Source organism: Gossypium hirsutum, chromosome D11 (assembly GCF_007990345.1).
Source record: "Gossypium hirsutum isolate 1008001.06 chromosome D11, Gossypium_hirsutum_v2.1, whole genome shotgun sequence".
Taxonomy (NCBI): domain Eukaryota; kingdom Viridiplantae; phylum Streptophyta; class Magnoliopsida; order Malvales; family Malvaceae; genus Gossypium; species Gossypium hirsutum.
Window position 1 is genome coordinate 9046325 of NC_053447.1, and position 27914 is coordinate 9074238.

The 27914-nt window shown below is 34.2% G+C and overlaps 2 protein-coding genes and 1 pseudogene across 11 annotated transcripts; all 3 read right to left on the reverse strand.

The window, feature by feature from the left end:
• Positions 1 to 152: 152 nt before the first annotated feature.
• On the reverse strand, positions 153 to 1951 carry LOC107923216 (aspartyl protease family protein 2-like; annotated as a pseudogene).
• A 5722-nt stretch (positions 1952 to 7673) lies between these two features.
• LOC107924789 (cyclic pyranopterin monophosphate synthase, mitochondrial) lies at positions 7674 to 10377 on the reverse strand. Of its 5 annotated transcripts, none has more exons than XM_016855377.2 (4): positions 10087 to 10377; positions 9607 to 9975; positions 8808 to 8926; positions 7674 to 8521 (listed from the first exon to the last, which is right to left on the reverse strand). In XM_016855377.2, exons 2-4 carry the CDS (start codon positions 9755 to 9757, stop codon positions 7871 to 7873), a joined length of 921 nt encoding a protein of 306 aa, XP_016710866.1. In that variant the 5' UTR covers positions 9758 to 9975; positions 10087 to 10377; the 3' UTR covers positions 7674 to 7870. The 5 variants fall into 5 exon arrangements, with proteins under 5 accessions (XP_016710866.1, XP_016710870.1, XP_040961871.1 ...); XM_016855381.2 differs by having other exon boundaries at positions 9964 to 9975; positions 10087 to 10376; XM_041105937.1 differs by having other exon boundaries at positions 9125 to 9975; positions 10087 to 10376.
• A 633-nt stretch (positions 10378 to 11010) lies between these two features.
• On the reverse strand, positions 11011 to 27352 carry LOC107922997 (lysine-specific demethylase JMJ25). Of its 6 annotated transcripts, none has more exons than XR_005921047.1 (14): positions 26608 to 27352; positions 26241 to 26371; positions 26017 to 26116; positions 25778 to 25910; positions 25632 to 25695; positions 24766 to 25537; positions 24353 to 24682; positions 23300 to 24248; positions 22903 to 23219; positions 22757 to 22829; positions 22578 to 22663; positions 22362 to 22481; positions 21422 to 21758; positions 20663 to 21085 (listed from the first exon to the last, which is right to left on the reverse strand). XR_005921047.1 is itself a non-coding variant. In XM_041105938.1 (13 exons), exons 1-13 carry the CDS (start codon positions 27088 to 27090, stop codon positions 11327 to 11329), a joined length of 3636 nt encoding a protein of 1211 aa, XP_040961872.1. In that variant the 5' UTR covers positions 27091 to 27352; the 3' UTR covers positions 11011 to 11326. The 6 variants fall into 6 exon arrangements, 4 of the variants coding, with proteins under 4 accessions (XP_040961872.1, XP_040961874.1, XP_040961873.1 ...); XR_005921048.1 differs by having other exon boundaries at positions 23324 to 24248; positions 26608 to 27351; XM_041105938.1 differs by lacking the exons at positions 20663 to 21085; positions 21422 to 21758 and adding an exon at positions 11011 to 11404.
• Between the last annotated feature and the right edge of the window lie 562 nt (positions 27353 to 27914).

Below are 27914 nucleotides of genomic sequence, written 5' to 3' on the forward strand. Positions count from 1 at the left end.
AATACCAGCTCTGATACATTTTGTATTTTTGCAGAGCATCAAAACAGAAAATGCAGGCGATAATTATGGATTCTATGTTGTTTATATTCTAGAAATTGAAGTTAAATTCAACTTATAATTAATTAAACAAGTAATAAACTATATTCCCCGTGTCTTAAAGTAACGCATAAATTGATCTTCATATTTGAAAAATACAGTAGATAACACCTGAAAAACCGCAAAACAACGTTGATTCGCTATTTCTAACAAACTACCCGCCTTTTATCATCTCCCTCTCCTCCTGTCTTACATTCAAATCCATGGAAGATCATTTTTGTTATTCTCTTTTTACCCTCAAATAGAGTAAAAATAGATAAAAGAACTATACCCATGTTTAAGCGCATCCATGGGGAGCAAACCCGATCCGAGAACCCGCTGAATCAAAAGCCACCCGGAAACTTTGTTGCTGAATGTTTCCAATAATGGACAAACCACTCATGGTACCCGCCAAAGCATAGCAAAAGGTTTCGCTGCTTCAAATAATTCGTCGCCGGCAATGACACGTCCGCTCCTCTAAAATGTAGAACAATCGTCGGTACCTTAACGGAAGTCTTACCGGACAGGTCGAAACATGTATCGAACAATGAAAAATCAGGCACCCGCTTCAGATTCGAGGCCCTGATACGGAACGCATCCCTCATTGCGATGTAAGCGGGTCGGGTCAAGCGGGTGACAGACGTGCCTGAGTCAATAATGACCCCTCCGTTACTAGCTGGATCCATTTTGAATAAAGAAGGCGTAATCCCTCGGACACGTGTCCCACCGATGCTAATCTCAAGCAGCTCAACGTAGTAGAAAGTGTCGAGCTTAGGGTTTGTAAGCAGATGAGTAAACACGGTGGTTTGGGGAATGGGCGCATCACCAAAAATCATAGAGGACGATTTTGATGAAACGGACCTGTCGACCAAATAGTAAGAGGACTTCCGATTGAAGCGGTGTCTTGCTTGGGTGGGGACTGATAATCTTCCCCGACCAAGGCCTAACAAGCCAGCTGCACCAACGAACAAGCCCTCATTGTCGTGACCACAATCGAGCACCACACGTCCCACTTTAGTTATCCTAAACGTTAGTGTTTCAGTGGAGAAGTCGCCGAAAGTAACCGAACTGTCGCTGTAGGATACTTGGTAAAGACACTTGCGGCGCTTATTACATCCCGATGAATCTAAGTTACGACAAAGCGGTGACCCGCAAGGAATACCGGAGAAAGAGTGAGATTTAGTCGGGTCAAAAATGGGGTCAAATTGAGAGTAGCAATTCTTACATGGTGAACCCTGAACCCACACCACATCGCTGCCGGTGTCGAGCACCATATAAAGATACCTTGGAAGAGTACTGACCCCCAAGCGCGTGAAGTACTCCCCACTACCTTGAGCAAGTCCGGAAATAATGGAACTGCTGAATCCAGGATGTCCAGTCGCGCGTGGACGATTACACACAATTGCTTTCGAAACGAGGGAGTAGATGGTTTCAGCGCGGAGCATGTCAAGTTGTAGAGAAATGTCGAAGAGTCACTCAGGAGTCTCTTCCAAAGAAAAAACATCTAAGTGATGTAATTCTAAATGCATTTCCAGTGTAGTATTAAAACTTACTGCATTGAGCTCGGATATTTCGACCAAGGAGTCGGATTCGGGTTCGACATCTGTCCATGAAAGAGTGGGCGCAGAAGGAAGATGGCGGAAAAGTAAGGTTTGCAGCTGTAAAAGGGTTGAAAAGAGCGGCAGAGAGAGAAAAGAAGAGGAGGAAAAGAGTAGACGGGTTTTCGATTTTTCTTCCATCGATTCGAGTGAGAGTGAGAGTGATAGAATCGAGGACAGAGTTGGTAGCGAGAATTTAAATAGTAAAACGGGGAACGCTCTGGTTGAACGTCAATAATTACAAATATCCTTAGTGAAAGGGATTGAAAGGTCTGTTTTACCCTTATGGCCAAGCCTTTTGTGCGAGTTTGTAACTAGAGAGATCTAGTGTGAACCCAAACCCGAGATCGAGTTTGTTTTACAACCATGAACTGAATTGTAAATCCCTGCATTTTGCTGCTGCAACCATATTTGTTAGGAGCGGGATAGCAAGGACTCGATGAGATTCCTATATGTTAATAGATCCTTATATTGAACCAGATTAATTGATGAACAAGATGCTCTTCTTTTGGTGATTTCATATGTTCTCTTCTCTGCCAGCTTTAGGTTCCTCTCTTAAGCTACTTTCTGGTTTAGTATCTTTAAATCGTATTTGTGTTAAATATTTTCTTATATTTTTTATATATCTTATTATCTGTTTTAGGCTATTTTACCTAAATAGCCCAAAAAAATTATATTTATAAAAATAACTTAGGTTTAAAAACAATAACCAAAATAACCTGAAATGAACAGTAAATTTGGGTTGTGGTCTGTCAATGGCCGGAACCCACTCGTATTTTGGACCCATGATTGCCTGATAATTGTGTCAGACTTTAAAAAAATAAATTTTTTGGTTTTGGCTTGTCAATGGCCGGAACCCGTGTATTTTTTTTAAATTGTATAATACTGATATACAAAAAAAAAGGAAAAAAATTATTTTTTTTGGGTGCTGGCCTGTCAATGGCCGGCACCCAGTACGAAAAAAAGGAAAATTTTTTTGTGTGCTGGCCTGTAAATGGTCGGCACCTAGTACAGTAAAAAAATTCGAGTTTTGGTCTGTCAATAGCCTGCACTAGAGAACGAAAAAAAGTAAAAAAAAAATTTTTTGGGTGCTGGCCTGTCAATGGCGGCACCCAGTACAGTAAAATTTTTTTTTACTTTTTTCTTATACTGATACCTGCTACTGACACGAAAAAAATAAGAAAATATTTTTTTCACCAAAAAATGTGGTGCTGGCAATTAGCAGGCCACCACCAATTTTTTTTTTTACTTTTTTCGTATACTGATACTTGATACTGACACGAAAAAAAGTAAATTTTTTTTACTATATTGGGTGCCGACCATTGACAGGCCAGAACCCAAAAAAAGAATTTTTTTTTACCTTTTTCATATACTAATACTTGATACTGACACGAAAAAAAGTAAAAAATTTTTTTTACTGTACTGGGTGCCGGCCATTTACAGGTCAATACTCAAATTTTTTTACTTTTTTCGTACTCTGGTGCCGGCCATTGACAGACCAAATTTTGAATTTTTTTTAATGTACTGGGTGCTGGCCATTGACAAGCCAGCACCCAAATTTTTTTTCTTCTTTTTTGTATATCAGTATTATACAATTCAAAAAAAATACACGAAAATACACGGTTTCTTGCCATTGACAGGCCAAAACCTAAAAAATTATTTTTTTAAAGTCTTACACAATTATCAGACAATCATGGTTCTAAAATACAAGTAGGTTCCGGCCATTTACAGGCCACAACCCAAATTTACTGTTCATTTCAGGTTATTGTTTTTAATCCTGAGTTATTTTTGTAAATATAATATTTTTTAGGCTATTTAGGTAAAATAGCTGAAATTATATTAGGGGAAAAAATGAATGAATAAATTTATTTATTTAATACATGTGTCATTTGAAATATATTTAAATTAATAAATTTATTTATTTATTATGAAGTATTGACTGTGTATTTGATAATAATATTATATATTATCTAACAAGTGGGGTAAAGAAAAATAACATCAAAAATAAATAAGGGTGGGTTTGGATGGGCGATTGGGTGCGGTGCGGTACGTTTAGCTTACTTTTTGTCTCACGTTACAGTATCGCTACAGTATATAATCTCACCGCCACCGCTGTTTTTACACTAACCGCAAGTAAACGCACCGCACCCTAAGAAGTGTTAGGACTTAGGAGATGGTATTAAGTAAGGAACCCACTGCATTTTGCAGCACATGCGTTGGAAAGAGTTGCGTGTGGCTATATTACCTAAATAACCTAAAAAAATATTATATTTACAAAAATAACCCAAGTTTAAAAATAATAACTAAAATAACCTGAAATAAACAGTAAATTTGGGTTGAGGCCTGTCAATGGCCGGAACCCACTCGTATTTTGGACCCATGATTGCCTGATAATTGTGTCAGACTTTAAAAAAAATATTTTTTTGGGTTTTGGCCTGTCAATGGCCGGAACCCGTGTATTTTTTTTAAAATTGTATAATACTGATATACAAAAAAGAAGGAAAAAAATTTTTTGGGTGCTGGTCTGTCAATGGCCGGCACCCAGTATAGTAAATTTTTTTTTTACTTTTTTCGTGTTAGTATCAGGTATCAGTATACGAAAAAAGTAAAAAAAAAAATTTTTTGGGTGCTGACCTGTCAATGGCCGGCACCCAGTACAGTGAATTTTTTTTTTACTTTTTTTCTTGTCAGTATCAGGTATCAATGTACGAAAAAAGTAAAAAAAAAATTTTTGATGCTAGCCTGTCAATGGCCGGCACACAGTACAGTAATTTTTTTTTTACTTTTTTCGTTTCAGTATCAGGTATCAGTATGCGAAAAAAGTAAAAAAAAAATTTTTTGGGTGCTGGCTTGTCAATGGCCGGCACCCAGTACAGTTAAATTTTTTTTCCTTTTTTTCGTACTGGGTGCCGGCCATTGTCAGACCAGCACCAAAAATTTATTTTCTTCTTTTTTATATATCAGTATTATGCAATTTTTTTTAAAAAATACACAGGTTCCGGCCATTGATAGGCCAAAACCCAAAAAACTATTTTTTTAAAAGTCTAATATAATTATCAGGCAATCATGGGTCCAAAATACGAGTAGGTTCTGGCCATTGACATGCCACAACTCAAATTTACTATTCATTTCAGGTTATTTTAGTTATTATTTTTTATCTTAAGTTTTTAAATTTAGGTTATTTTTGTAAATATAATATTTTTTTGGGTTAGGTAAAATAGCCGATGCGTGTCATCAACTTTGGTACTAACTGTACTATATAATAAATAAAATACAACAGTTTTTGATCGAGAAGCAAAATAATTAAGAAATCAGAAGCCTTTGATCATTGTCGTTGGAATAATACAGGCATGTATGTATGTTACAATAAAAGATAGAAAATCCTGCATGTGGCACTTGGAATCAGGAGTTTCTACTTGGATATAAAATCTTGGTAACGGACTTATTGTTAGTGGTGAGATTAGATCGCAAGGTCGACATATGAGACGGACATAATCAAATCTTTAAAGGATCTCAATAAGATTAACCTTTGTTTTTGGTCTGACTTCCCACAGACATACTTTTATTTTTTTTGCAAATGGAAATGTTAACCAGAAACATGTCATTCCATAATCTCAGTCTTGGAATTCAGAACCGCCTTATTAATTAATTAATTAGTTAATTGAATTTCTAATCACCTCATAGAGGATGTAATGTGGAAGAGGAATTCCATAAATGCTCCTCTAGGCACATTGCCGGGCTTTCCAAACCCCATCATTAATCTCAATTTTGTACTTCCTTTCATAGATAAAAGGTTAATCTTCTTACTTGGAAAAGTTAAAAAATAATTTCTCTTAATTTTTTTAATTTAAAAACTTCATTTTAATAATTAATATTATCCCGTCATTATTCATTACATATAATTGACAAAAAATAAATATATTATATTGATAAAGTTTTAACAGAAAATTACAAACCGCGGTAAAAGATGGAAATATGTAAGAAGATTAATTTTTTAAAATTTTAAACTACAAGGATTAATTGTATATTTTAACGTAAAAAAAAAAAAACTTGAGGCAGAAGCAGAAGTCATCCCATCCATGGTAGCGGTGCCTACTTTAGTTGATTAGGTGGTGTTGGACATGTGATGTGTGTAAGTTGAGCTGGATTCTATTACATTGTTTGCTATGATAAATCAATGATTTCATAAAACTTCAACTTTGAAATTGGTTTATGAGATGGATTTCGCAAAGCAATTAATTGGCAGAGCCAATAACACATAATAGAAAGTTGGAAGTCTTAAATCTTTTATTAAAACTTCCCTACTTAAGACTGCATCGACCAAAATAATACTAGGAAAGAAGTGGTAGATATAGCAGTGTCATGAACTCTAATAGAATTTTATTGATGATCAAATAAAGAGAGATATCCAGAAACAAACAAGGAATTGCAGATTGCACAACCTATTCCAACTCAACACGTGGTCTTCGTTTCTCGCGTGTGCTCTTTTTTAACGCTTGCTGACATGGTGGCTGATCTGGCACCTACTGGACTAAAGGCTGCTACTGTACAGTATTCGTTAACAACTAGCTTTTCATTAGATTGATATACCGATAATGTAATGAACTAATACATCACATCCAAAAAAAAAAAATGAAAAATGAAAAAGGTGGTGAGGACTGAGGACCAGCACAGCAATCAGTCTAATAGTTCAACATTATCTACAAATTTATGCTTTTGTTTTATTAAAAATAGCTAGGCATATTCAGGCAAGAAAATACTTTGTAACCTTGTAAAGCAAATTAAGATCAGCTCTTCATTGCTTTTGAAGAAACAAAAAAAAAAAAATCATTGGAACGTGGGCTTAGCACAATATAATGAGAAAGCACCAACTTTTTTCCCTTGCACAAATTGTAACCGTGTGGTGTTCTAAAAAGCCAAAAGAAAAAGAAGATAACCTGAAAATAATGCAAAAGTTGAGGAGACCCAAAAAGAAATTGCATAACAAATACATTATTATTAGGGCAAATCATGGGGCATATCTTAGTTTTTCCCAGCATAAAATTAAACAACATTTCCCATGTTTACAGTCCATGATGTCATTGTCATCCAATTCAACCAGTTGTGACTAAATATAACATGCTGATGCCATGAAAAGTGGATCCTAGTTGCTTAAGAAAAAACTCAGATAATAGTTGCTAAGAAAAAGAAAAAAAATCTAAACAAAGCATCATGTAAAAGCTGTAAGGGCTTTTTATTTCACCTTTGCTCACTGCCTTGCAAGGCAGGGGAATGGGGGGAATGATTGATAGTGTATAGTGTAAACTTCAAGGTGAAGAAACTAAATAATTAAAGCAAACTCTTTAGATTCAACAACTAAGCAAAGCAATCTGCCAATTAAAATGGGAAAAGTGATTTTGCAAAGTTGGCTCCCAGTAAACCCGAGAAAAAGAAAAAGTAGTCAATTTGAGCTATAATTATTATAGTATTAATCCATAGTTGAGAGTTATTCAATAGTTAAAGGCTCATTCTGACTATAATTTTCCTTTCGCTGTTAAATTTAAATGCACTTACATATCACTGTTAAATTTAAATGCACTTACATATTGCAGGCAACCTGTAAACTGTAAAATAATCCCTAGAATTAAATGATTGGATATACCTTGAATAGTTGTACCTGTTAACAGTTTGTTCCTCACATTTGTTGCTGTTTCCAGACCAGTCACATAGGGTCCTTGCCCTCGACAGCTTTCGGCCTCTTGTAAATATAGAGACTTATGGTTTCCACTTGGTAAGCCTCCTAAGAGTTACAGATCTCAATAGGTTCAACTCTAACATCCCTATCTCTATTTACCTTATTCCTTCTATAGCCACACAAATCAGCACATTCCACTTAATAGCCTTCTAAAAAGGTACAACATTTGAATCTTCTTACCAAATAGGTATATGTGTGCTTAAAACTTTACGAATATTGTGTAGAACAGGTATACATTTGAGAATTAAAAGGTCCACAAAATAGCATGAGGAAGATTAGTTTAAAATTGCATATAGGTTATACATAATGCCTCCTTTTATTGTAAATTTTAATAAAATCATGAAATAAGCCACCAAGTTTAATGTTTAAAAGAACAGAGAATACTACCATTCTGCTAAAAAAAATGCAAATATCTACTAAAATACTAATACCCATAACATTTTGGCAGCACTCTCTCAAAATCTTATTCCTCCCTGCACCAATATCCAGTCTTCCCACCAGTTTTACGCTCAAGCCGTATATCTGTGACCTGGATATCTTTCGAAGCGGCCTTGCACATGTCGTACACGGTTAATCCCGCTATACTCACAGCTGTCATTGCTTCCATCTCAACCCCAGTTTTACCTGTGCTAGCCGCTTCTCCTTCTATTTCAACACTAAAATCCTCAGGATCAAGTCTTAGGTCAACACGAACATGAGCCAAAGTGATGTTGTGGCATAGAGGGATGAGAGTGCTGGTGTGCTTCGCCCCATTTATGCCAGCAATTTTTGCTACAGTAAGAACATCCCCCTTAGCCATCTGGTTGGCCAAGACCAAATCAAACACCTTTTTCCCCAAAACTACTTTACAACTAGCAATAGCAGTTCTGCTACTAGTTTCTTTGGGTGAGACATCTACCATTTGGGCTTTCCCTGTGCTGCCAACATGGGTCAGACCAGGCGTGTTTTCACCTAAATGATGAGATATAGAGCTCAGTTCTTGAGCTGCAAACTTATCATTAGTAGAACCCAAAATAACATGAGAGTTATGGTGGGCATCTTGAGCCATACAGCTTCTATTTCCAGAATTGGCTAGTCCGTCTGGAGGAGGTTCACCAAAGACAGATTCCATTTCCTGAAACCAAAATTTGGACATAATCACATGCATTCTAGTTTCTGTTGAAAGTAAAGTATTTGTAGTAGATTTTGATAATCGGCATAGCACTTGTCATGGTGAGACAAAATAAGAGGCATTGAACCGCGGCTTCAATTGGATACATCAAATCAAAGAAAAAACAAACAAATCCTTATGGTTTCGGTTCAATAATTGTCATATTGCCGCAAACGTTAATTGACGAACAAACAAAGAATAAGAAAACAATGGATACCTCTTAGTTCTTATAAACACATAATAGCAATACCTTATTGAGTTCAGCTATGGTGCTTGCAAGGTCAAGGCTATCTTTACTGCTGAAGAACCTTGTAGAGCGAGGAACTATCACAGCAAGTCGACGAAGAAACATGACGCCAATAATCAAGACTGAGACAAAAAAAAGTTACAGCTTTAGGATCTTAATTCTCAAATGAAAGCAGGTTCTTATTCAGGCATTTTCACAAACAAATTAGGGTTAATGATGGGAAGGGGGAAGTTGCGATATTTTATGTTTTAAAATTTGTGAAAATAAGCTGAAATTATAGCATTAGAAGGTGAAAGAAAACAGGTTGAGCAATACAAAACTGGAATTTTCGGTAGATTGCAGTGACTAGTGAGAGTGTCAGTCAGTTCGAGTCTACGACTACGAGAACGTAATGTAACGGCTAGACTGAGAGAGCTGACTGCGAAATGAGTCAAAGACAATCGGCCACTCAAACGCACCGTTCGAGCGGTAATTGCTAATATAGTCATCTGTTCTGTTTTTTTCTTTTTCTTTTTTAGCTAAAGTACTAAAAAAGCCCATTTTTAATGATATAAAATCAATTGAACCCTGGTTGAAAAAGTCTCTTAATTGAAAATTTAACAATCAATCAATTGGGCCCTTGTAATTGTCATTTCCGTTGAGGCCAACTCCTGAGTTTTTTGATTAATCCACATGACGACATGTGATTGGATCAGATTTTCTTTTTGGTGAATAAATTAAAGAATTAAGAAATTTAAAAAAAAAAACTTAATTTTCCGGGCAACCATCAATCAAACCAGGCCACCTCTTTGGCATCAATTACCGGCAACTATTAAGCCCCACATGGCCACCATTACCATTTTCACCATTATCCTTTCGAATACTCCACCATTTGCATTCATCACCACCATTAACCCATCATCAATCACCTTTAAACCCAACTCCTCACAGCTCACCATCAACCAGCAACCCATAATCCTAACAACTCACCATCAACCAGTAATCCCCCTGCACTGTTGCTCATCAAGAACCTCACCATCATCCTCAAACCTTGACCCATTTTACCAAACTCGAGACTTAATCAAACCAAAATACCCAAAACAATAATAGATACCAAATCATAAGAAACCATGAACCAAAATCTCAGCAAACAAAATAAAAAAGAAAAGAGAAGAGAGACCCGAGTTGAAGTCTGCATCAAAAAAGGAAAAAAAATCAGAAGTTAGAGAATGTGAGGTTCGGAATATTTTTTTGCTTAATCCGAACGGTCGAAAGTTAACTGCTGACGGAAAGAGCAACATACTAGAAAATTAAGTCGGATCAACGGCCAGATTAGGAGATAGGAGCATAGGCAGGTCGAGGCTAAAGGTTTGATTTTGAGCACTTTGGGCTTGGTTCTCGGAAATCTTGATCGCGGAAGTTGAACAGGATGGGGAGACCTTCCTTTCGGTGGCGTTGCTGACGCAAACGGAAGCCGGAGTGTGGCCACGATGGGGGTTTGAGCGGTCGATGGTGGGAGGGGAGTGAGAGTGATATTCAGTCGATGGTGGGAGGAAGATTTTTTTTTTTTCGTTTATACTTTTTTTTCTTTTTTATTTCATAAATTTATTAATTTTATTTTAAATTTCATGGCATTAAAAAACGTAATAATAGAATAATTTCTAATCTAATTGCCACGTGGATTAATCAAACAAGTTAGCAAGGACTTAACGAGCTCATAAGGACCTTAACGGAAATGACAATTACAAATATCCCAATTGATTGTTAAATTTTAATTAAAAATTTAATTGATTGGACTTTTTAATTAATGCTCAATTCATTTTTAAATTATTTTCAAGAGATTTTTTAATATTTTAGTCTTTTTTTTCTAAATATATTTTCACTTTTTTGTTAAATAATATATTTTAATTAAAATATTTAAAATACTTTTTTTTTCAAATTTGATTTTGAGTTTTTATATTTTAATTTTAAAACATTTTTCATTTTGCATTTTAATTTCTCAAACTAATTTTGTTATTAGTGACTGTAATAAAATAATTTTTTTAACTCTCAGCGAGAGTCCTGTTTGAAGAGATAAATAGTTTATCACAAAATATGTTCTATTCTAATAAATGAGGATTAAGACCTCGACCATATGATTAATAGATTATGATTTGAATTTTACACTTAGAAATCAAATTCATATGCTTACACCACGAACTCGACTTAAACTTTACATGTTCCGACACTTACTCGATTTGTCTGTGTCATATGTGAGGTGCAGTTATTAGATTTATAGATAGAGAGTTGCAAATTACAGAAAGAACAAAAAAGCTGGCCAATTTTGTTATTGTTCTATCATGGCTAAATTATGTCTACTAACAATTAACATTCTGCATGACAAAACATTTACAAGGTGATTGGTGCAATTTACAACTTCAACCTTGAGGAGCAAAAAAGGCCGGTAAAATAACGCAATCCAACTATGAACAACCCCATCCATCGGATATTTACAGGCTAAACTATTGAACCCCAAATTAAGATTCTAAAAGTTTACATATATCTTACACCTGATTAGGCGTCATCAGACTTTGGGCCTCTTTCACAGTTGAACTAACAGCATACAGCACCATCTTTTTTACCTGTAGATGAGAAAATCTGATGAAATCTGTAACATAATTACTAACTTCCCTCTAATAGAATCTCTAATAATGCCTGCAGTACGATGTAATCATCTTCTTTTTCAACTTCTAGACAATTCAGTAGATGATACTTTGTATGCATGGCAAAATTCAATGATGAGTGCAAGAAGAGATGATTAAGAAGATTGGAGAATTCTCTTTTTCTTTTTAATTCTGAAAATGAATTTACCTGTCAACATGAAGCTAACTAACCCAAGTATTAACATGTTTAATTGATTCTCTACACTCTCCCTCAACTTAGAAGTAAAAATAACCATGCGGCTGCATTTCAAGATTTCTTGTCATGATGTCTACTAGTTGCCCTTTTATGGATATATGTTGGGTTTGAATAAGATTTTCCTGAGTTTTCTCCCTCTATTTTCAGTTCTTTTATGATATATTGGATTCGCAATAAAAGTGTTTATGAGTTGAGTTGGGTTTAAACATGATGTTAACATATTTTATTATTGCTTAAGTTTAGCCTAACTCAAAATATAAATCTAATATTTGTAGATGGTAAATTCAAGCCTATTTTAAGCCTGACTGTAACAGCTCGTTTTTTCAGTGGTGTCGAAAACAGTGGTTCGAGGCCACCAAATTCGGCGAGTAGTAAGCTCGTAAATTTTACGAGTCAGATATGGTTTTGAAAAGATTTTTGGAATTAGTAATTTATGTTTTATGATGACTTATTAGGTTTGAAGGGTAAAATCCAATGTTAAGTGGTTTTAAAAATTGAGGTATCGAGACCTCGTTTTTATAAATCGAGCCATAAATATTTTTATAAATATTTACGGAATGTCAATAAGGTGGTATTAAAGTTTTGTTGAAAATTTTTAACGCTTCAATAATTAATTAATTAAAAAGGACTAAATTGAAAATAGTGTAAAAACTTACTAATTATAATAATTGAGTGATTAAATGGCATGATTAATAAAAAAGAAGGACTTAGGTGGTAAATATGCCTAAACTAATATAGTTGGACGGCAACTTGAATGGAAATGATAAAATAATATAAAACCAATGGCAATTTTGTAATTAAATGGAAATTAACATAAATTAAAGTAAAATTAAAACATTTTTATTTCATTCCAGCTAATACCATAGGCATGGGGTAGGTTTCTGTTTTTGGCTTTATTCCTTTACATGTAAGTAGAATGGATCCTATTTTTTATAATTTTTATATTTTGATATCGTTGCAATTAGATCCAACTAATCCGTACTTTCGATTTTGAAACTGTTAAAGGTTTTGGATGTTTCCATTGATGAAATATTTTATGTTAAATGATGAATTTGAGATATTAATTGTTATTTAAAAGTATTTTGTTAAGTGATTTTGATGAATTTTTCGATTAGGAACTAATTTGTTAAATTAATAAAAGTACAAGAATTTGATGTGAAATTGTTGCATAAATGGGATGTTTTGAATACTATGAACATTCAGCTAGCTAGGGTTTGTTTTAAAAATGGTTAATTTGCATGTTTTAGGCTCAGAGACTAAATTGAATAAAAATAAAACTTTAGGGGCAATTTGGTAAAAATGTCAAAAGTCCAAATTGCATGAAATGAATTTTTTATTGTCTAAATTAATATTTTGAATGAAATTATTAATTTATATCAATGTCGGGTGGAAAATCGAGGAAAATAAAAAATTATCAAAATGCCCCTGTACTTTGACATTTCTGCAATTTAGCCAAATAAGTTCGTATGGTTAAAATTTAATGTTTATATATTAAATTGATGAATGGTATAATGTATTTATTCATATCTATTGTTGAAAGTAAAATATTGTTAAAATTATGAAATTTGAATTGAATGTTCGAAATGAATAGAACGGGGGATTTGAGTACAATCGTTTTGTGGCAAAAGATAAATTGACGATAAATGCAAAGGATGAATTGACGGAAAATTACCCAAGTAAACCGAGGTCCAGCATTTGTTGCGAACATTCGTGTTTACTTTTTTTTTTAGCTCTCACGAGCTTCTGTTAACTCATATGAGTTTCTGTTTAACCCTAATGGGTTTCCGTTCAGCTCTTTTGAGCTTCAGTTTAACCCTTACAGGTTTTTGTTCAGCTCTTATGAGCTTCCATTCAACTCTTATGGGTTTCTGTTTAGCACTTATGTGCTTCTGTTCAACCTTCAGGCTTCTGAAAACGATGTATTCTTATTCGTAAGTCGTTCTTCGATATGAGAAAACCTCGGTAAGGTGATTTATTTATGGAATTTGAAAGATATATATATTTATTTTGTGTCAACTCGAAAATGGATGATATATGTACATGAATAAACGGTAAAAGATTGATTCACATCATGATATGTATATATATGAATATATTTGATATGTTGATACATAGAAATTATGTAAGTTGAGATGAGTAATAAACTCAGGTGTGACATGTTGAGATAATAAGGATATTGATGTTGAATTTATATGAAATATGTTCAAGTACGCTAACAAGTGTTGTTGTTTGATGCTTAGGCAAGTGCCAAGCTATTGATTGAATGATAATATGTTTAATTATAAGATGCATTAAAAATGTAAGTGCTCAAATGAAAATATGCTTATTCTCATGAAGCAGTGGTAAATTTTAAGTTTGTGATTTCTTATGAAATAGCTTATCATGTAATTAATTTGAAAATGGCTATGTTTAAATGCAATAGCTTATGGTTATGGTGATATGATATGCTTATGACTTGTGTGTTGTACACATGGAATGAGTGTGAAAAGTAAAGAAATACAAATGAGAATAAAGAAATTTGGAAGAGTATAAAGTTGTTGGAAACTCTACTATATTAGGGATAATATGTATAAGTAAGGCTATGGATTTATTCACATTGTGAGTTGATGAATATATCTTTATGAGTATTGCAATATCAATATTGGATTATTCTTGATACGTATAAATTTCATAATGAAATGGATTGATATGATTATAGTTTATACGAGCTTACTAAGCATACATTGCTTACGTATATGTTTTCCTTTACTTTTCAGATTATCGAAAGCTCAATCGGTTGGAAGCTTTTTGGAGATTTATCATACTATCCATCAGTTCTATTGGTACTTTAAGATTTTTTTTATTTTGGTTATAATGGCATGCATAGGTATTCTGGTTAATGTTGGCCTATACGAGTTTTGTTAAGATTAGCCACTTATTTGGCTTGTGTTTTGGCACATTTTGGTTTGGTGCATATTTATCTTATATGTTTGATGTGTGGTTTGGTTTATGGTTGTATGGTTAAAGGTGAAATGTTAGCTAAAAGTGCATTTATGTACATGTGTTTTGGGATGCAATGAATTGATCATGAATTGGTACCTTGATATATAAAGTATATATAGCTAAATATGTTAGTATTTGAATACATTTTGGTATCAAATGGTAAGATTTGGTAGGTAAGTGATTTGGTTAGAAATCATGCAAATTAGCTTGGTAAATCTTAGGTACAAATATGCATATAAGTTAGTTATACATAAAAACATATTGAATACATGAATATACCAATACTTGTTATAATCTATCTTTTGAGATGCCTAAAATCATATTGATTATAAGTAACGATATTATATGTTTAAAACTTGATCTTAGCTTGATTTGAATGCCTCGTTATAACTTATTGTAATCTAAAAATGTTGAGTTAGGTTGATGACCAATTGGATGAGAAATGTGGCTTGGAAAATAGCCTATTTTTGTCCACACGAGCAGAGACACAAGCGTGTATCTTAGCCATGTGTGACACACAACCAGGTGACACGGTCGTGCGTCCCATGTATCTTTTAAAAAAATTGCAAGTCAATGAGTTACATGGCCTTAGACACGGGAGTGTCCCTTGACCGTGTAAGTCACACGACCTAGCCACATGGCCGTGTGACCCTTGCAGTGTGTAAAATTTTAAATATTTCTGAAAAATTTTCTGAGTTTTCGATTTAGTCTCGACTTGTTTCTAATATGTATTTCGAGTCTTGAGGACTCGTTTAAGGGACAATATATATAATTTTAATTGGTTTTATTGGGAGCATTGATATGTAATGAAATGTTTGAAATTTCTATCTGATTGACCCGTAAACCCTGGTAATACTCTGTAATCCTATTTTGGTGACGAATACGAGTTAAAGGTGTTGCAATTACAATATTAATTTTTAATTTTTTTGAAAAATATTTATATTATTTTTAATTTAATATTTAATAATTTTAAATATTTCTCATTTATTATTCTTTTATGCAGGGGTAAAGGATGGGACAATACAATTTGAACCCGTGCCAAATAAGTATTTGACAAGAGCTTTAACCATCACTCCATCCAAGCCAAGATTTGTTACTAGAGATTTAATTTCTATCCATAGGCAAATTAATCTTTTTTTTAGTATGCTTACATTATAGTATTATTTATTACTAAAATTTTAAATTTTTTGTGTTATAAATTACTTAATATATAAAATAGCATAATATAATATAACACAAACTTAAAAAATAGGTAGGGCCAAGCTCAGGCCTTGAATGCTAGAGTCCAAGCTCGACTTTTGACCAATTTTTTTGCCCAAACTCATTTTTCGAGTCTAAAATTTTTTGTAAATACTCTTAAATTTCGGGTAGATCTTTGGGCTTGGATGAGTAGTCCTACCCTTAAACATGTCTAATTGGTAGCAATTTCAAGGGCTGCTTGATTGTCATAGACAGCTTGATGGGTCTTTTGTCTTCAAATGCAATTTCCTTTACAAGTCCTAATAACTAAACAAGTTTTGCAATAGTGAGTGCCATCCTCCTGTATTTAGCTTTGATTGAGGACCTTGAAATAGTGTTTTGCTTCAACTTCTAGGATATAAAAGAGTTTCTTAGCTTTTTTATAGAAATCTATCATTGACTTTCTAGTCATAAGACAAGAAGCCCAATTAGAATTGCAATATGCAACTAATTTTGGAGAACCAAAGGCAATAAAAAGAATGCCTTGTCCTGGATCCTTCTTGATATACCTTACCAATTGGATGCAACTTCGTAATGCGACTTTTTTTACTTCTACATGAAATGGCTTAAAGTGCCAACTGCATATGTGATGTTCGATCTTGTGTGTTTTAAATACAAGATCCTTCCTATGAGCTGTTGATAAAGAGTTACATCTTCAAAGACTTCATGAGTATCTATCTGCAAATGCTAATAATCATTTTTGGTGGAAGGTTTTTTAGTTTCCAACAGAATGCCGGCTGTTTTGGCTCCCTCTAGCCTTGTGTCTAAAATAAGTTCTGAGACATATTTTCTCTCATTCAAAACAATTCCAACTTTTGGCCTTACTGGTTCTAGGGTCCTTCATTTTGAAATGCTGGTGTATTATGAACTTCAAGTATGATATTAAAACAACATCATTTGTATGGTAAAGATCATCCACATATAAAAACAAAACAACAATTTTACGTTCTTGTCTTTTAGTGAACATTGAGTAGTCATGCTTCCTCTATGAGTAACCATCACCAAAGACAGCTTTTGTAAGTTTTAAATTCCATTGGTGAGAAGCTTGCTTCAGGCCATAAAGGAGCTTGAGAAACTCACATACTCAATTCTCCCCATGATTGTGAAATCTTGATGGAAGCTCCATGTATACCTTTTGTACACATCCATTTGATACATAGGCCAATTGAACATTGATACTGTAACAATAACAAGCCTCTCGGTAACTTGTTTTGCAACCAGAAAAAGGTGACGCACTAATCAATTCCTTCCTTCTAGCCATATCCCTTTGCCACTAAACATGGTTGAACCTTTCAACCTATCCATTGGCACTTTACTTTATATACTCATTTGCAACCAATAGGAACTATTCCATACAGTATGGGAACTACTTTTCATGTGCTTGTCTTCCAACACTTCTTATGTTTACTTATTTTTTTATTATTTTGGCCTTAATTTTTTTTTGGGATCATCCCTAACCTTTAAATTTTAATAAAATTATTTTTTTATAGAAAAGTTAATTGAATTGTTAAAATTTAAACAACACAAACATAACAGCATGGCAATCCATATTTCCTTCATTGTTGATATGCACAAGTTTTTAAAACTTTTTATGAATTTTTTTTAAAAATCTTTTAAATTTTTAAATACATTTTATGTATTTTTATTTTATTTTTATTGTTGATGATAGTAATCTTACGTTAATGTATCATATTGACTAGCAAAAACTTAGGGATCGGACTAGCATAGAATTAGGAAGTGTAATCTTTGATATTTCCTTCTTTATATATATAACTACTAGTATAAAGAGCATATGTATATAGAAATGGATTTAGAATGTTTCCCTCTCTTCTCTATTTTTCCTCTATTTTCCTCACGGCTGAAACAACCATAATAGAAATGGAACAACAACCTTATTTCTTCTCTATTCTCTTCTTCTTTCTCTCTCAATTTCACATGGTATTCTGCTAAACCACTCTCATCGCCCCTCCCATTAAATTATGTAGCCTTTGTCGACCCTCCGGTCGAAATATCATTGCCAGAATCGGCTTGTGTAGCCCACACACGCACCACAAAGGTTTCTACTCATCTCCTACGCGCTGGCATTTGAAAGTGCATGCACCATCTTCCCGCTATCGTTCTCCTCCATGAGTCTTCATGAAGGTTTGTGCTGTCCGTCCCCCTCCAGTGGTGCTGCCCCGTATAGTTTCAACCTTAACTTACCATTTTAATTAATTTTCTTTCTCCCTTGCTATGGATCCTTCAAGTTCTACCAAACTTTTCTTCTCTGCTTTCTATAATTATTCTACTATTACTACTATCAAACTATAATGCAATAATAATTATGTTTCTTAGGTTGCTTCTGTCGAATTGTGATTCATGGGGAAAGGCTATAGAGAACGTCTTAAAAAAGATGTTAAGCCGTTGATGAAAAGAGTAGAGATTATTAGGTTAAACTTGATCTCAATTATGTAGCCTGCTATGACATTCGCTTGAGCCAAAGTTACATACATTGCTAGTCTTGCAAAACTTCTTACAGAGTTTGGCTAAGGCCAAGGACCTATATACTAATGATATTCAGTGGATCAGCAAAGTTATTTCAGATCTTGTCCATCTACAGTAAAGTCAATAAGATATGACTAGTTATTTGGGTCAAGTTGAATTGTTGAGGGATGAGTTTAAAGTTGTTATGCTTCTTATTAAGAATGTTGGGTATCAGGAGAAGTAAAGGGATAAATTCTTTATGGTTCTTGCTCTGATTGGATTGCGTACATATTTAGCTTCGATGAAAATCATATTAATACTAGCTCAACCATTCCAATTCCTGATTAGATAACTGTTTGACTACTTCGCATCTCCTTAACTTAAGCTCAATGAGAGGTATAATCATCTATGCTAACCATTTAGGATACAAGCCCACAAGGCGATAGTAAAAAAGGAAGGAGGAGAGAGCTTAGCCTCATAGCACCTACTATGATAAAAGTGGGCACATATGTGACATTTGTTGGGCTTTACATGGGAGATTCTCTTGCAATAATCGACCCATTGCACATGTAACCAAGTTTAAGGAGATAGGCCTATTCCTCTTCTAATTTCTCATACACAAAGACGAGTCAAATCTATCACGTTATCTAAATCAGAATATGATGAGTATTTATAATATCAAGCCTTGAAACAACAATTCGGTAATTTTTTTTGCTGGTGGAACTCATTTTTCATCAAATGGACCTTAGATATTTAACTTAGATGTTTTCGACCATATTTCTAGTAATAAAAATAATTTTATACTCTCACCCCTTCTTCTGCTTCCTCCACTACAGTTAACTTAGCTAATGGATTTCAAACTTTGGTCAAAGGTGTCAGGAAAATTTATCCCATCTATTTGCCTTTACCTTTAATATCAGTTGTCTATGCTTCAGAATGCCCTTATAACTTGATTTCCATTAGTAAATTCTCTAAGAAACTTAATTGTCAAATCAATTTTGATTGCCACTCTGTTTTAACAACCCTCTAACAAGTCTATGTTTTTCATTCAAACACTTTATTATATTATGGATTATGAACACATCAACTTTGATGAATCATGCCAAGAGAAGAGAAGGGTTGCTTTCTGAATTAAAATTTTCGATCACTATTATCAATTTTAACGATTTAAATACAAGCAGTTTGAACTATAAGAATAAATGGTTTTAAACAAACAACTATATCACTTTCAAGTATTCATGTAATCCTAGTATGATCATCAACAATGGTTAAGAAATTTATGACATTTATAGGTAGATATACGATATGAACCCCACAAGTCAATGTAAATAAAAGAAAAAAATAATGTCACAACACGATTAGTCAATTGAAAAATGTAGTGAAGATTAAATAACAAGAGGACAAACAAAACATTAAATAACATGATTTTGGCTTTGCCTCCTAACATTTTCATTTTTGTCATTTTGACTCTAATTTTTTTTTTTCACTTTAGCTCTCAAATTTCAAATTCTAGTCAAAATTTTTTTTAAAAAAAGAAAAAATTACTATTAAAATTTTATCGGCATTGCATGACAATTCACTCAACAATTGATATATACTTCATAAAAATTACAAAATTATTAAAATATTCAAAAAAAACTTCATAATTTTTTTTAAAAAAACCAAAAAAGGATGAAGTTTTCAGTCAGCTTTTAGATAAAAATAATAATTTGACTAAAATTTTTGTTGAGGGTAAGGTGGTTTTACCAAAATGGATAAAATCAAAATAAAAAAAATAGATAAATGTTGAGGCCTAAATTTATTATTATGCTAATAATTTTTATTCAAGATTTTATTTTGGAAAAGAGACATTTAGTTCATTTTTGACAATGATGCATGTCTACATCCATTATGCCAAAGAGATTATTCTAATTTTTATAATTAAAAAAAAACAATGAAAGATACAGAAGCTAACTTAGTAAATGAATGATTTTGATATGGCAGACTTTATTCTTTATCAGGATAGAATGAAAGAAAGCAATTTAGATCTAGGGTGCATTTCGAAATGGAAAGCAAGTCGTAATGAAAATCTGGTATGTAGAGAATGCTGGTAAGATTATCATCAATTGGAAGAGTATATGAACCAATATGTGTAATGGGGATTGCTTCACCATTAGACAATTGAACAAAACTTGATTAAGAAGGGCAAGAAATTGGAGATTTTGAACATTGCAAGTCAGATATCATATGATTAGTAGCCCGTGTGTTCAAGATCCATTCTAAGGATGATATTTTGATAGAGGTGAATCAAGAAATCATACCTGTCATATTGCAGTTGCATCAACAGATATTCCCTTATTAAGTAATCCAGAATTTGTTGATACTATGCTTGAGTAAAGACTAAAGCCTGTTGAGATGTCAAAGCGTCATTTCCATCTAAAGATTCCAAGGCAATAACATGATTTGCTGAGGATGATAAACTTAGATTCCTTTTCTCTGTAAATTTGAAATCTGATGGGTATCCAATCAGTCAGCAATAATTCTCTTTCTTGTGCACTTTAACTTTGCCGTCGTTAAATATACCATTGGACTTTTTTTTTATTTGTTGAGCATTCGAAGATTACAAGGCAGTAGGCGCAAACATTGCTTTGGAATTTAAAGCTGCAGAGTGTTGCCTTGTGACTCTTCTTGGACAAGCATAGAACATGCTTGATTAATTGTTGGCAAGGGCTGCATGAGGCCTTTTGAGAAAAAAACATTCCTAAACAAGTTATTTTAAAAAAAAAAAAATATCTCTCCCATATTAAAAATTGGCCAAAAAACACTTTTATCAAAAGTCGAAAATTTTAACTTCTCCACAAAAGTATTTTTTTTCCAAAAACACTTTGGCCTTAGTAAAATACTAATCTTAATAGTGTTATGGGTTCATTTAGACCCCTCAAAAACTGAAAGAGCCTTTGTTGAGTAACATGTTGAATGTTTTCCTTGACGCATCACGAGAACAAGCGGCATTAATGCATCAAATTCAGCCTATAACAATATGATTGGAGTAGAATAGATAAAGATTGACGAGATACCTTGCACATGAGAAGGAATTTCTTGATGGAGAAAATAAACCCAAGTACCATCAACCTTATCGTGCCTTTCTTCAATATCTTGCCAAACTAAAGAAGCACTTGATACAAAGAAGATTCTTATTAAAAATTCTTTATAAACTGCATTCAAAATCCAAGAAAGAACAATGGCATTACAGCGCTCCAATTAATGATGAAAGATGGGATCATAAGATTCCTTTTGGCAAACTCCATCAACAAAGCCCAATTTATTCTTTGCCAACAATGTAGAGCGCATCTAACGCCTCCAAACATTTGTAATTCTCAAACCCCAATAGTTGGTTCGAAACAAGAAGCGTGCCTAGTGTATTTGACAGATGAAAGTACAACAGATGGTTGGAATCAATAGAGACTACAGCTGCAAAACCTCCATTGCTGAATTCATGCTCGTTCACAATTGTTACAAAGTTCCAAACACTCCAATTTGAACCAAGAAAAAAAAACTTAAAGAGACAACAATGAATGTGATAAAATCACAATACAAAATGATATATAAACCGTATAACCGAAAAACATATCAATCAAGAACAATGAAAAACAAAGAAAAGATGAAGGTAATTGGAGTCTTTGGTAGGCTTTGATACCATGTCAAAATTCAACAATGAAAGCAAAAGAGATGGTTGAGGCAAGAGGATGGGAGAATTTTTTTAATTCTGAAAATGCATTTACCTTAATTACAAAGAGCTGTAAACATATATAGAATTCTATCATCTAACTACCCTGAACCTAACTTACTTTACCAAGTAACCCTACAACATAAAAACCTAACTTAAGGAGAGACCGTTGAATATGTCCATTCCAAAGGCTTTTCAAAGTTAAGCATAACATCATTAAAATTGGCTACCAAATGCATTCTACTTAAACCTATTCAAACAAATAAAGAAACTAAATTCAAATTTCTTACCTCTAACTTGTCCTCCTTGGCTCTATGGTTCTTTGGGAGCTTACGGAACTCATTAGTTAATCGAAGGCATTCCTCAATGTTGTCGGGAGAAACGAAATCCAGTGCAACCTTAATACAAGACTAGTAAAAGAGAAAATAGGAAGTTAATGGAATTAATAGTGCAAGATGAAATTTAAGACATTCTACACATAAGATTGTCAGTAGCCGAGGGATTACTTGTCTATTTCTCACTTGATGAGGGCATCCGGCAGGAATGAAAACAGCCTCACCAAGGTATTGCTCAAACGTCCAAGGTTCCACATCTGCATTCAACACCAAATATTAATGACACAGTTGCGGTATGAATGATGGAACATTGTACTTCTGCTATTGACCGATAAAGAGAATATTCTTACCAAATTCCTCTTTCAGTTGCCTTTTATGCCTCTCATTTAAAAAAAGAGTCTGATCATGAATGGGATGAATGACCTGAGAAAAGTAGTTCAGCTCTCCAGTATAGAAAACATACTAAAAGTTCAACAGTAGCAGTAAGGGTACTCACCGAAATTACAGGAAGATTGTTAACATGGCGAAATTCCTTCTTGTGCTTTTCCAAATACTGAATGATTTTAGGAACATCCTGCTTGCGAAAGATATCCCAGACAGCACCACCTTTGACCAGTTCTAAGTTATCATCATTTCCTATATCCTTGACAGCCTCTTGGTCTGATTCTTTCGAAACAGGGACACTAAGTGCACAATCACCAGAGAATGAAATCCCAAATTTGTCTTTCCTCGTTACCACCATGTCGTTTGAACATTTAATCTTTTCTAGGTAGGATGCACTCCAATCAGCTAAACCTTCGCTCTCAGTTACCACTGCATTGACATCAAAAACAGCATAATCAGTAGAGATTGTCAATTTTCCAACAAAAGAATCTCTTTCAGAACATCCGCACCATTAGAAGAATTGTTTCCTCCACCTTTAGATTGTTTTACGCTTTGCTCGTTTAACTTCACAGTCACGTATTCTGCTGTGGCAGCATTTAACTCTGAAGAGTAGACATTTTCATCCATTTGGTCCTTTCCTGAAATATTTTTGACCTCTTTCTCCAATCTTAAACTATGATCCATTCTTCTTGTTTTCAAGTAGTCCTTATCTAGCATGCTGCTTGATGAAGAGCTCTCCATTTCAAAATTTTCCATTTTTTTATCAGTTCTCCCTTTGTCATTATTTTCTGGAAATGACTCTGCTTCTACCTTCACATTATGCTTCAAGATGCTTGATTTATTATTCAAATTTTCAACAAATAGATTATCCCTTTCATCTGCACTGCTAGACAAAGAGAATTTGTGTGGTTCAACTTTCGGCATATTTGAAGTTAATTTTCTGTCACTGTTTTCCTCGAAGGAGCCTTTTTCAGGGTTATTATTAACCCCTAATGATTGTGTCACACCATTTTTATTAAAATCAAGAATGCGAGGATTTGAATCATTTACTTGAAGCAACTCTGTCCCAATACTATTGTTTTTCCAATTTTCAGAGGAAACAGAATGCCCCATTCCAGGCTTTGATTCATCCAATCCTGCAATCTTTAGATTCCCGGAATCTGGAACGGGTGGATTAGCATTTGATTGTTCGTTATCCAGTTTCCCTTCCTTTATGTGTTTCTCTTCCAACAACAAGTGCCCATGCTCCATGCTTCCATTCTTTGCGCAATCAGTAACAATGATCTTGTCCCCATGGGTTGTCTTCAATAATCTTTCTTCCATTCCAACCTTAGCTTTATCTACACCCCCATATAGCTCTTGCATGTCTTCCGCAGCATGCATGTTCTGCATGCTTTCTATCTCTTTGCGTTGCCAGGGAGAAATTTTCACCTTAGTTGTGTGTGTCAATACATTTACCTATTATCATATCTATAAAACATTAGAAAATTGAAGTCTACAGAGAAAAATGCTAGATATCATTGTCTTGCCACATAAGATGAAAGCTGTAGATGAAACAATACCGCATCAGACATGTCACAATGCAACTTTGTCACAGAATCGCCTCTACCAAGTTCTTCAGAGCATCCGTATGCAATATATGTCTTGGGTCCCATATCTGGCTTCAATGATCCCTCTGGAAGCCGTGCAGCAAGGTTTAAAAAGCCAAATTTTGGATCAGCGTAGTCACTGAAAGGGAGTGCAGCAATAAATTCAGCATTATGCCTGGGCAAACGTTCTTCAAATAAGGTTGATGAAGGCCAATCCTTCAATTTCAACATTTCTGGCCAGCAAGTGTTGTGCATACGACCCTCTAAGTAGCCCATGAAAAATTGGTGAATATTAATTTCGACCTACATGACACTAATAAACATGTTAGATCTACTGAAATTATAACATTCAACAGAACTTAGAGGTTACATAACTAATAACTAACCTCACACCAATCTAAGCAATCAATGGCCCTTACGCTTCGAGTCTCTTCTTTGAATTTTACATTGGAACCTGTTTCTCTGAAAGCCCTCCACATGACCATGGGTTCCCAACTAAGGCCAGATGTTTTCTCTAGAACATTACGGACAATCACAGGTTCACCCCTCATCCAATGCCTCTGAAAATGCTCACTTTCATCATCTGATATATCATGAGCATTTGGGCAGAATAAGTAGTTATCACAACACTCTTTCCTGTTAGCTGCATGCCTCACATTAGAACTACTGTTGCTGTTTCCATCTAAAGCATTCTGGCATGAAGAACATTCCATATAGAAATCAACATCAGGTGGCTTGTATCTACTGGTAATGTCCTCGGCATTAATTATCAGCTTTGTTACCCAGTTAGCTTTAAAAACACGCCTCAACTCAAGTGTAGAAGCACCACAACCTCCATAGTCACTTGGAGGACATGGAATGCTACCATTAGCATTAGCTCGCCAATCAGGCAAATGAGAAGATGTAACAGCTTTATCGTTACCGGGTGAATGCACTTGGCTTTCCCATCCATGTCTTCTCCTTGGTGCATTACTTTTTTCATCCTTCTCTATAGTTTGAAAACTAGCTCTTTCAACTAACTGTTGGCTGGATGTTTCTGCTTCATTAGCACAAGGTTGGCGGCCTTCTCTTAGCTCTTGACAACAGATTAAGCATAAATCATAACAACATCTGGAGCAGCTTCTGTGAAAGTTAACAATTGATGTATTGCAGTTGTCACTGTCGTACAAAAAAATGCACAGTTCCTTCAATTAAGTTCAAATTTGATAACCAAGTCTCAACGGATTTATTTTTAAAAAGTTTGAAAACATACCAGTACAAACGTTCGCTTTTGTCCAACTTAGACCTTGTTATATCAATTTCTGCCAATTGAGATCCTAACATAAAAGAGCCATAAGAATATCAAGCATAAGGAGCATAAACTAATTTCATTTACAAGTGCTTTGTGTCATTTTTTACCTTTTATGTCTGCTTCAATCTCTATTTCAGAGCTCTGCTCCCTGTATATATGCTTAAGAACTGGGAGAGCTTTATGAAGCAAATATTTTAGCCACTCCAATTTGACACTGGCCTCTATATCCTTGCGGGTATCCTGTCAAAGAACAAAATAAACAAGAATAACAACCACAAAAGAAAACGGAAACGACATGCACATTAGGCAGTTAGATTACATAGAGAAAGAAATTAAAGGCTTCTACCTTGACAACCAAAACTTCACGCAAACAAGCTTTACAATTGCAATTTCCACGACAATACGGACATACAGCCTCAACTTCATCCCTTGTTTTCTCCGAATACCTATTTCATCCCAAACAATTCAGCTACATATATAAAAAGGTAACCAAAAGGGAACTAGTGCCAAATATGAGAACCCGAGCATGTTCAAGCATGGTCTTGTCAAAATCTGTATCGCTAAACTTACCACTTTTCAATGCACTCGTAACAATAACGCTTCCTTTGACAACTGGAACAAAAAACAACACCACTCTTGTCGTTCCTTTGGCACTGATGACACATTAAACTTCCAAATTCTTTGCTTTTACTCGTCTTATTCTGCAATGCAAAAGTTATTCTTTTGAGATATAGATCAATTTTGAACATGATGCAAATACATTGGATATAAAGCAGTTACTGCTTCATCAATACAATTTATTGATGCACAAAACTACACTTAAACAACGAAACTCCACTGTACTCATTTCTGTTGTAAAATATGAATGAAGTGGAAGCAGAAATTAAAGTACGCTAGCAGTTTCATATTTAAAATGGTATATATATGTTGAAATAACCTTCTCGATGGATTTTTTCTCTCTACCGGCACCATTCCTAACAGCTTTAACGGAGGCTTGTTTTTTACGGGAATTAGCTTTTCCTTCACCGGAATCCACTATCTCCTTCACTGAATTTCGAGAACCAACCTTACTCCCCTGGATATCTTTCTCTTCCTTTTCGCGCTCCCTGGCCAACATCTCTGTCAAGACAAGCCCGTCCCCTTCTTCCGATCCACCGCTCAACTCCTCCTCTCTCCTGTTCTTCTTCTTGTTCATTTCCGATCGGCTGAATTCACCTCCCACACTGCCACTTCTCTTTAACTTGCGGGATTTACAGTTGCTGTTATTATCTCCATCTCCGCGAATTCTTTTTTGAGCCTGTTTATTTCTTTGCAAGTTGTGCTTCTCGCAATACGAGCTTGAAGGCAACGCCATTTCGCTGCATCGCCACTTACCTAGACCGGCGCTTCTCCTGCACCGTTTACCTGACGGTGAATCCATGGCTAAGTAGGTAGATATTGTAACCTCTCGCTCAGATTGCCATTGGATGAAATCTTTGAGAGTCTGATTACTTTGAGATTCTTTCACAAGTTGAGAGGCGTTTTATGGTATACAGGCGGCAAAAATAAGCTGAGAATTTATAAACATCTGCTCGAATTACAATGCACTTGTACGAACAAATAGGCAAGTCCTGAAAGCGATGTGATTTGCCAAATCCGCTAGAGCAAAAGTTTCCATAATTTCGGTTATTTTCTTGTTTTCACCGCTCTCTCGTAAATGTTACAAAGGGTTTGTTTGGGGATTAAAGATTAATTGAATGAAATTATCAAACTGTAATTATATATTTATATAAATTATATTTTTTTAAAATATCAATTATTATAAAAGGATTGTAGTATTATAAAATGATTTCTAAATAAGTAATAAAAATTAAAAATAAATCATTATATATATTATGTTAATCTATAAAAATAGTTGATAATACGATTATCGATAAAAATAATTAAAAAATTAAATTTCTTATGCAATTTTATTTAGTTATTCTAGTGCATATTCATTGCATTATTCCGTCATTAATATTTAATATATATTCCTTATCATCATCTATTAGTCCATAATAAAGTTTATCTAAATCTGAATCTGAATATGCATCATTAAGATTATCAATATCTCCTCCTTTCATATACATTTCGAAATATGGATTCTCTCAATTCCATGTATGATTAAAGTTATCATATATGTAATATACTAGTATAATCCAACATTATTTTTTATGCTATATTAAATTGATGTTGTTAATATGAGAAATATTTTTATAAAACAAC